Source organism: Apaloderma vittatum, unplaced genomic scaffold (genome assembly GCF_000703405.1).
Source record: "Apaloderma vittatum isolate BGI_N311 unplaced genomic scaffold, ASM70340v1 scaffold24481, whole genome shotgun sequence".
NCBI lineage: Eukaryota > Metazoa > Chordata > Aves > Trogoniformes > Trogonidae > Apaloderma > Apaloderma vittatum.
In genome coordinates, this window is record NW_009699982.1 from 2,360 (window position 1) to 12,002 (window position 9,643).

Consider the following 9,643-nt stretch of genomic DNA (forward strand, 5'->3'; position numbering starts at 1 on the left):
TAGTCCGGCGAGTAATACCCGGGAGACAGACACTGGAACTTCTCAGCAGGGACAGAAGGAAGGGGAACCTTCTCCTCCATCAAATGCTGCACCGGAGAGTCGTAATTGGAGGTCGCCGGGACGCTTTGCTGCCTGAAAAATTTATCTCCGACGCTGAACTCTTCTTCGGGCGCCCTTCTGATATCGACTGAGATGGAACGATAAAGGTTCGTGGAGGGGATGGTACGAGTCGGGGTCTGGCTCGGGTTCTCGGGAAGCCCGCCCGGAACGTTGGTGTATCTGTCGAAGAACGATGGAGAACAGGCGTTCATGGACATGGTGGATATGGGCAGCGAGTGCTGCGAGTCGGCGCATTCGAACATCAGGTCTGTGTAGTCTTCGTTGCTGCACGAAGGGGTCCTGGGTGTCTGCATCACCTCCTCGTAGCTCGGGCAGGAGACGACGGACGCCGGGGTTGGGACTCCTGTCGGCCGGTTCTGATCCGGCCGGGGCGACGCCGGGAGGATCTCCTTAAGCTGAGGACCCGTGATCCAGTCCTTGGAGTCGGTCCCGACGGCGGGCTGCGCCTTGTTTTCGGGGGACAGTATAGGAGTCAGCGGACCCAACTCCTTCAGCTTCTTGTCCTTGAGCTGCGTGTCCAGCGTTAGCGGCTTCTTTGCCGTCAGGTCCAGACTCCTCTTGCGCACCTCTTCCGAGCTTTTAAGCTTGTCCTTCAGCTTGGGGTCTCCGGACCTGTGCCTCATTTTCTCCATTTGCTTCATTCTCTCTTTGTGCCTTTTGTGGCGCTCCTCGATTTCCAGGTCCTTCTGGCTCAGCATCCTCTCAAAGCTGGTCATCATCAAATCGCCGTCTCCCAGAAGTTTCTCCCTCGGCCTGGCATCTTTCTTGCCGCTGTCTTTGGAGAGGGTTATTTTTTCATTCCCGTTGCTGATTTTTATGGACTCCGCTTTGTCTTTCTCTTGGTTCTCCTTGAGCTTCTCCTTCAGCTTGGTCTCGCCGAATTTGAGGTTGTCCTCCTTTGATTTGTCTTTAAAGGCGGTAACTTGAGGACTGTCCTTGTCTTTAAGCGTTGACTTTGGTTCGTCTTTGTGATGTTTAAAGAAACCATCTGCGTGTTTGTCCCTGTGCTTTTCCTTTTCCTCCTTCCATTTTTCCTTGTGTTTATCTCGCTTCTTTTTCTCTTTGACTGCGCTGATGGTGCTGGAACCGTACGCCTTTTCTTTTTCCGCCTTCTTTGACAGCTCCCTTTCAGAATCGTTTTTATCCTTCTTTTCAGAAAATAAGTAATCAATGCTTTTCTCTGGTTCCTCATCAGGCTCTGCCTTCATGTTGTAAGAAGCGCTGAAAGCCTCCCCATCTACGGAGAAATCTTTGTCGTAATGACTGGAATCCTTTCTGCTGCCGGAGTCTTTGAACTCTTCCGTCGTTTTCTCCTTTTTCTCCGTCTTCTCCTTCTTTGCTTTTTCTTTCTCGTGACTTTTCTTGGAGGAAGATGAGGAATGTCTGTGTCTCTCCTTCTCCTTGAGTTTGTCCTGCAGGCAGGGCAACGGGAGGGAGTCTTTAAACTTTTCTTCCGCGGCATCGGTGAGAGAGAGGTTAGAAGACTCGAAGAGGCTGGTCAGTCCCGGATCTTGGCCTCTGTCCGTGAAGCTGTCGGAAGAGATCTCGCTGATCTTGTCGTTGGAGTCATCCCTATAGTCGTTCAGAGCCTCCTCCTCCAGTTTCTCCAGCAGGCTCTTCTCCGACTCCCCTCCTTTCGAAGACTTCTTCTCTTTGGAATGCTCTTTATCCGGCTTCTCCTTATGCTTGCTTTTCACCTTGTCGTCGCTGGCGTGTTTCTTTTCGACCTTTTCCGGGAGCTTCTGCTTGTTTTTCTTCTCTTGAGTGGAATCTATGGACGTTCTGTCCTTCCTGTCCTTGTACTTCTCCGAAGAGTCTTTATCTTTCTTCTCCTTGTGTTTTTCAAAGGAACTCTTCTCCTTCTTCTCCTTGCCCCCTTCCGATGTCCCTTTGTCCTTCTTCTTCTCCTTGGACTCCTTATCCTTCTGCTTCTCGCCGGAATGTTGCCGGTCGGAGGAGTACTTGCGGTGCTTGTCGGGGTAGAGCTCCTTCTCGGCGGCCGCGCCGTCGTCCTTCTCCTGCAGGCTGTCCAGGCGATGCATTTCGCTCCCAGCGGAGTCGCCGACTTTGAACCCCGTCAGGCTGTAATCGTCCCTCTCGTCCTCGCTTTCGTCGGTGAAGATGTCTGCGATGCTGTACCAGCTTTTCTCCTTGCCTTTCTTCTCGTCCTTTTTCTCGGAGAAGTCCTCTCGATCGGCCGAGAAGCTTTTCTCTTTCTTCTCTTTCACCTGGTCGAAAGAGCTCTTCCTTTCTTTGTCTTTGCTGTGCAGGTCTTTGTACTTCTCCTTGGATTCTTTTTTCTCTTTGAAACTCTTGTCTAGTTCTTTGTCTTTCAGGTTTTTCTCCAGAGCAACTTTTTCATTTTTCTCCTTGTCGCCCTCTTTGGATTTTTCCTTATATTTTTCCGGCTTCACCTTCTCTTTTTTTTCTTTATCGGGGGCATCTTTCTTCTCCTTTTCCTTCCCGGAATGGTGCCTCTCCCAACTCTCCAGCGTTTTGCCGCTGAATTCGGGGTCAGCCTTTTCCTTGAAGAACGTTTCGCAGCCGTACTCTTTGAAGTCATCTCGATAGGGCTCCTCCTGCTTCGTTTTGGCATCTTTTCGATCTTTAGAGCCATCAGAGGAATCTTTTCTGTCCTTGTTGGTTTCACCCATATCTTTTTCTTTCCTCTCCTTGACCCCCTCCGCAGAATCCTTCCTTTTCTTATCCTTTTCAGGCAAATAACTAGGGGTAACTTTGTGTCTGTCCGTTTGGTCCTTTTTCTTCTCGGAGCTTTTCTCCGCGTAGTCCCGGTCTTTCTTCTTCAAGAAAGTGTCCTTCTCGTTACGTTTCTCATTGTATTCCTTCTTCTCTTTCGTTTTATTTTCCTTTTTCTTGTCTTTAATCTCCTCCTTCACGGGTTCTATGATCAGTTTTGCCACGGTGTCGTTTTTAATCTCCCTGAAATCCGTTACTGGAGAATCCCAGCTATCCTCACCTTTGAAATCGAAGGACGAATCTGAAGACAAGTCCGAAAACCACCTCTCTTGCTGATCGTCCGAAAGGCTGAACTTCGTGTCCTCGCTCTCGGGAAACTGGTTTTTGTTGTTAAACTCATCGAACCCAGACTCGTCCCTGTAAAGTTTTTCTTTTTTGCATTTTTCTTTCTCTTCCTTGAAGGATTTTTCCTTCTCTAGTTTAGAAGCCTTCTCCTCCTTCAGCTCGTTCTTCTTTTCCGATTTTGACTGCTTGTCCTTTGACTTCTTCTTCCTCTCCTCCTTGTGTATTCTCGGCTTCTCCTCTTTGGGAGACTTCTCCTTGACAGGCTTCTCTTTTTCTGATTTACTCAATCCTTCTCTGAAGGATTTGCTCAGGTCTTTACTGCCGTCTTTGACTTTTCTTAACGATTTCTCCTCTTTCGAGGATTTTCCAGTCTCATCTTTAAACAACCACTCCTTCTCCTCCGTTTTACCTTTGGGGAGCTTTTCCTCCTTTTTGCCGTGCTCTCGCTCGTGCTTTAGCACTTTCAATTTGTTTTCGACTGGATTTTCTGTCTCTACTATCAAGCCTTTCTCAGGCTTTTGTTTCGAGTCCTCAAACTCAAACGAAAACGTTTTGATTATTTTAATGTCTTGGCTGATGGGACACTGCCCCTTCTCCTTGTTTTTATGTTTGTGTTTTGTTTTATGCTTTTTAACAACCTTCCCCTCCTTGTCCAGCTTTGGAATCGCTCCGTCCACATTGCTATGGAATGAGTTCTTTTTCTCAGAAACAGTGTTGTGGGGGGCGTTTTTCTTTTTGTGCTCTGGTTTCTTCCTGACTGGCTTTAGCGACTCTAAGCTCGAGTCCTCGGACGAGTAGTCTGACTCGCTCGTCAGCCTCGTCCTCGTGGAGTCCGACAAGGAACTGACGTCCGACCAAGCTGGAGAAGATATGGTTTTCCAATTGTCCGTCCTCCAGTGCTTGGAGTGCTGTTCCGTAAGGTTAGGATTGTGTTTCTGGGACGCTAAACTCCCGTGAGAAGAGGTCGATGAGGCAGACAGAGAGTTAAACAAGGAGGATTCCTTTAGCACTAGCCTGGAGTCCTTTACACAGCTAGAGCTCTGCAGAGAGTCTCTATCATCCTCCTCACTCTCCACGTTTTCACTCTCTGATTCAGAGGAACAAAACTTGTCATTTTTTTTGCCAAACCGGACCTCTTTGCTTTTCGCCTCCTTCTTCCGCTTCTTTTTCACTTTGCTTTTCTCCTTCTGCGCCTTCGTGCCGGCGGGCTCCCGAATCTTGCTGCTGGGCAGTATCGAGTGGGTCGAAAGCCGCAGCTTCTCCCCCGTCCCCACGGCGACGCTGGTCTCCTCCTCGTCCGAGCTGTCCGACAGGATGCGGTGGGCAGCTTTCTTTGGTGTAATTGTGTTATTTTTAGTATAAGTTTTCACTTCCATTTTGGGTATGGAAATGAAACTGTTTGCTTTAGTCTCTTTTCTGTAATCCTTTTTCAGCAAATGTTTGTCATCGACCGGTGGGACCCGGTCCTGCTCATCATCCTCGTCAAACTCGTACTCATCCTTCACCGGGGTGATGGTTTTGGGGGGCTCCTGGGCCTTGGGCTTGTGCTTCAAACCCGTCTCGAACTCCGAGTCTGTGTTATTGCCGTCAACAGAGCTGGAGGGAGCGAAGGAAGGAGCGTCCTCCTCTTCCGAGGTCTCTGCAGAGAGAGAAGAACAACGCGTCAGGGGCTGCGGGGAGGGAACGGTGTCGTTCTGCTGCGGACGTGAATCCCTGCGAACGGCCCCAACACCCTTTCGCCTCCCCGGGCCTTCGCTACGTTTGCAGCTGCAAGTTCGCAACGCCAGGGCGGGATATCTTGTAGAAAAGGGATGGCTAGTCCGGCCTCAAACCTGCGGCGGGGCGTTCCTCAAAACAACGTCCCGGGTCGCGGCGAGAGAAGAGCTTTTTCACGGGGTTACAGCTGCACGTGGCACAGGGCGAGTCACCCCGTCGCGAATTAAAACCTGCAGCGTCTCCCCCCTGGCACGCCCGCGACAGTGGCACTCGGGGCACGGGGCTCTAGGCGGGCGTTCTGCTGAGGGACAGCCTGAGAGCACAGCCTGAACGTCAGCACAGCCGAGCCCTCCGGCCGCGGAGGGACGGGAACGCGCGACGCGCACGCAAACCTCCTCCTCTCTACGCACGGGGCGGAATATTACCCACGTTTTAAAGGTAAGAGGGTCATTTACCTGCAATGGGCTTCCAATCCTACATCTCGACTGCACCAGGCAAGTGATCTCAACGGAGGCTTCCAGGGCAAACAGCTAGAGCTCCCGGAGCTAAAGGCTGGCAGTTATGTTGTCTGAATTTGGGTTACAGCTACGGATGGACTCCTGACCGTGGCAGCAGCGTGCAGATATTCTGACAAGAGTCTAACTTCACTGTCCTCTTAACGTCTCTGTATTAACAGACAGCTGCAGGCCACAAACATCACTCCCATGTTCACATAAAGGTCAACCTCACCTGTTGAGCTCTCTTCGCTGGAGGGGTACGTGGTCTTTCCCAGGAGCAGGTTCACCATGGTGGGAGAATTAGCTACTTTTAAAGGCGTCTCGCCCTTCCTGTTGCTTTGATGAGGGTTCCCTCCGTAATGTAACAACAATTTCACCACCTGGAAGCAGAAATAGAGACTTGACGGCGCTGTTTGGATTGCAGGGTTTCTGTACAACTTTCACACAGGGACGTCCTCACGCTCAGGACACACCTTATGGTGCTACAAGGGTCACCAATAAACCATCAGAAAACAACAGCAGGGAGCAACTTGGGCAGGAAAGAAGGGAGAAGAACAAACCACAGAGCCATGCTCCCTCCCCGACTCCAGAAAAAGAAGAATGAATTAACCAACCCCTGCGCAGGGGAACACCGAGTCATTCACCCAACAGCACTGGGACACGGAAATTCTATCAACAGCAAATGATAACAACAAATGATAATAAAATAAGCAGAATCTCTGCATCTGCACAGTTGGCTGCTTGAAGCGCAAGGAAGAAAAAGAAATCCAGCAGAAACCAACCTTGAAGTGCCCGTTATTGGCTGCGTCGTGCAGCGGGGTGTCATCATCCAACCCCTTGGTGTTGACTTCGGCGCCCGCGGCGAGCAGCTGCTTCGCAACATCGTAGTAACCCCGGTTGCACGCCTCGTGCAATGCCGTCCAGCCTGCAAGAGAGGGGACACGGACATCACAGATCGTCTGCCAGAATGGACACAGCCCCAGGAAAGGGCAAGGCAAGGCTTGTGTAGGAGACAAAGAATTGCTGCTGCCCTGGGGAAGTTGGGTCTCAAATCCTTTCCCTCTTCCAAGTCCCCTGTGAGGGAGACGCTGCTGCCCGGATCAGGACTGAGCTCTGACCCGCAGCCATCGCTCTGAAGCACCCCCCACACAGAAAAATATTTTCTCCCCGCTCTCCAAGTGCCGCTGTGAAAACCGGCCGCTGGCTCGAGGAGAAACCAAACAGCAGGTCTCCACAGCAACAGTGGCTCCAGTTCTCAAACAAACCTCCGAAGAACACGGAACGAAATATTTTATCACGTCTGAGCAGACTATTTTTTACAAAACAGAAACTGTTTTGAAGTTTCCCAGCAAAATGTGCATTGCCTCTCTGGTATTTTGCTGATAGCGCCGTGGGAGCTCATCCCGGTACCTTCGCTGGGAGCACTCAAAAGGGGCACCTGTGACCAGAATTAATCGCAACTGATAGCTCTGTCTAGCTCCGATATTAATCATCCGGGTGGAGGAACACGCAGATCTATTTATAACCCCAAAACTCCTGTGAAGAGAACAGCAAAGAGCAAAGCCAAGCTCTCGGACGTGCTGGAAGAGAGGCTGCCCCACGCTAACTCAGCGCCGTCGGTGCTGAGGCGTGCGTGAAGGCACCATTTGTCACCTCTTCTCAGTATTTTTGTGCACGTCAAGTAAAAAATAAGTGGGAGAAAAAAGAACAAACAAAAAACCCAGCCCATCTCCCTTTGCAAATGGCCCTCTTCCACGTCATGTGGAAGGGCACAGGGATCAGAAGGTCCTGGTCCCGGTTTCGGGGTGCAGAGCCACGGCAGCCCCAGGGATCGCTACGGATCAAGCCCAGCCCAGGGCAGACAAGGCAGCCTGGGAATTCAGCTCCCAAACGCCAACAAGGGAACCAACGTTTTTCAGGGATTTATTATGTTGATAAATCTGTAGTAGGCTGCCTTTTTGGGTTTTTTCAAAGGATTTAAAGGACAACAAGACTTTTTCCTTCCCGAAGACCAAAATAGATATTTTTGTTTAATCCCCTCTCGACAAGCAGCAAACCCACATTACACAGAAAGTGCTTTCTCTGCTGTGACCCCTTCTGGGAGGTGCAGCATAAAACCAGGTGGGAAAAGGTAGGGCTGGATGGTGGGCGGGCCGGTTACCTGCGAAGTCCTTCACATTGACATCCGCACCCTCGATGATGAGCTCCTTGATGCGCCGGGCATCTCCTCGGATGGCAGCTCGATGCAGCCGAGTCTCTCCTCGCTCGTTTCTCTTATTTACTTTATCTTTGGTTTTGGAGGCAGAGTTAGGAGTTCCCTTCTGACAAACTGTAGACTGAGAGGGATGCTTTGGTGTTGTGTCAACTGCGCGGAAGAGAGAGCGAGCGAGTCAAGAACGGCCAATCCAGGCACCCTTAGAGGGAGCTCTTGCCTCGCGTTTCGCCTCGCCTCGCCCCACAAGGCACCCAGAGGCAACCCAACCTCCCGAAGTCACCGCGAAGACAGAGGAAAGCCTGTGTGTGTCTAACACAGATATTAATCACCGGCTGCCAAAGCCCCACATGGAGAGAACTGCAGTCCTCGCAGGCGATCCCATGATTTGGGAGCAGACAATGCAGCTCCTTACCCTAAAACCTCATTTCCTAAGGCAAGCGGCCTTTTACCAAGACCATGGGAGGTCTGACAGGCTTGGGAGGAGACCGGGACAGCATCTGAATGCTCTGAAGGCTACACGGCTCTCTCTTTCTTCTCCTCTCCCCGCAAAAAATCAACCCACCAACTAGATCACAGCTAGATGGGTGTTAAGAACAACAAAATCCGTGGCTAAAAGCTGCACCGTCTGTGTGTAGGATGCAGATGTGAGCATAAAGTCAGCACAGCGCCTCTAAAAACCCTGGGGGGTCATGTATGCAACAGATAAAAATTACTAAGACACAAAATCCGTGGTAAACACATTCCAGCTGCTCCGCATCTCGAGTTACAGTCGTGGCGGTTACACGTCTTATCCCCCTCCGCAAGAAGAAACATAAAATAAAAATGCGGAGGATGGTAATTTGACTTTATTCACAGCTGAGTTAGCCTGGGATGCTGACGGAAAACGTGAAGCTCTGAGCTGGAGGAGACCCCAGGGAGCAGCACACCGGCCCCCCAGCACATCCTCATCTCGAGGAGCCGCCCGAGCCGCCCGGTGACCCCAGGTCTCGGCACGTTTAGGCACGTTTCCGAGATAAACCACCCTCTGGATCTCACCTGGGCTGTTCGCAGACTCTTCTGCTGTCATCTGCATAAGGAGAGCGACTTGCTGGCGCTCGGAGAGCGGGTAGCCGGCCCGGATCCCCGAAAGGCCCATTCCGAAGAGCAAGCCGGGCTTTCTGGTGGCGGGCTCCTTTTTAATCCTCTTCCGCTCGGGACCCTGCTTTTCTGTGGTGCAAGGAGACACAGAAATATGAGTAATAAATGTTTGTTTTCGAGCAAAGCGCTAACAGCTTTCTGTTTCTGTATCTCACGAAGGAGGACGCAGCCCTGAGCTCCGACAGCTGGGGCAGCCACTCCTGCTGCCCACCTGCTCCTCCCAACAGCCTCTCCGGCCACAGGCTTCCACCAGTTTTCCCCCCACAATCCAAAAGCAGCACAAGAAGGAGGGAGCGGGTCCTCCATGGGACCCCTGTACCTTCCTTCACACTTCTGGGAGCCTCCATTTCATGCCAGGGCGCTTCGAGGAGCAGGCACAGGCTTACACCACCAAGGCACGGACTGAACTGGAGGCATCTAAAAGCATCAAGGACGAGCGGCAACGAGATCCAGGCTGACAGCTCGGACACATCGCCAGCTCAGCCCCTCAGCAGCATCAATCCAAGGGCTCTGCAGCCCCGGTCCTCTCCTCCCAAAGCGGCTCCTTCCAGCCCAGCACAAGAGCACCCACCCCTGGTGAGGCCACATCTGCTCCGGCATCCCTCTAAAAAACACCCCAGAGAAAAGGGAGGGGAGGAAGAAACCCTGTGCCCGGCTTGTCATCCCCCACATCCCATCCCCTGCACTTCTGGCTTGTGACGCCGTTGGGTGAAAGGACAAATCTCCAGCGGGTCTGTGGAGCCGCAGCTGCGCCGGCGTCCCACCGCAGGGATGCGTCGGGTGAGCAAAGTTTCAAAGCGCCAGCTCAGGAAACAAAACTGAAGTTTCCTTTCAGGGAAGCAGCCAAGCAAGCGAGACAGGCTACCTATCGGCAGAGCCTCGCGGCGATTCCTTCCAGCAGCAAACCAGGCAACTG

At 51.8% G+C, this 9,643-nt stretch overlaps 1 protein-coding gene across 1 annotated transcript in view; it reads right to left on the reverse strand.

Moving 5' to 3' along the window:
• ANKRD11 (ankyrin repeat domain 11) overlaps nt 1-9,144 on the reverse strand; it is a gene marked incomplete at its 3' end in the record, with an annotated part of 11,084 nt that extends 1,940 nt beyond the window's left edge. Inside the window, 8 exon segments of the mRNA XM_009878613.1 lie at nt 1-2,756; nt 2,799-4,801; nt 5,608-5,755; nt 6,158-6,300; nt 7,537-7,740; nt 8,626-8,796; nt 9,047-9,107; nt 9,109-9,144. The exon segment at nt 1-2,756 is cut by the window's left edge and continues 1 nt beyond it. Of these exon segments, the coding sequence (XP_009876915.1) occupies nt 1-2,756; nt 2,799-4,801; nt 5,608-5,755; nt 6,158-6,300; nt 7,537-7,740; nt 8,626-8,796; nt 9,047-9,107; nt 9,109-9,144 (5,522 nt within the window).
• Nucleotides 9,145-9,643: the final 499 nt, after the last annotated feature.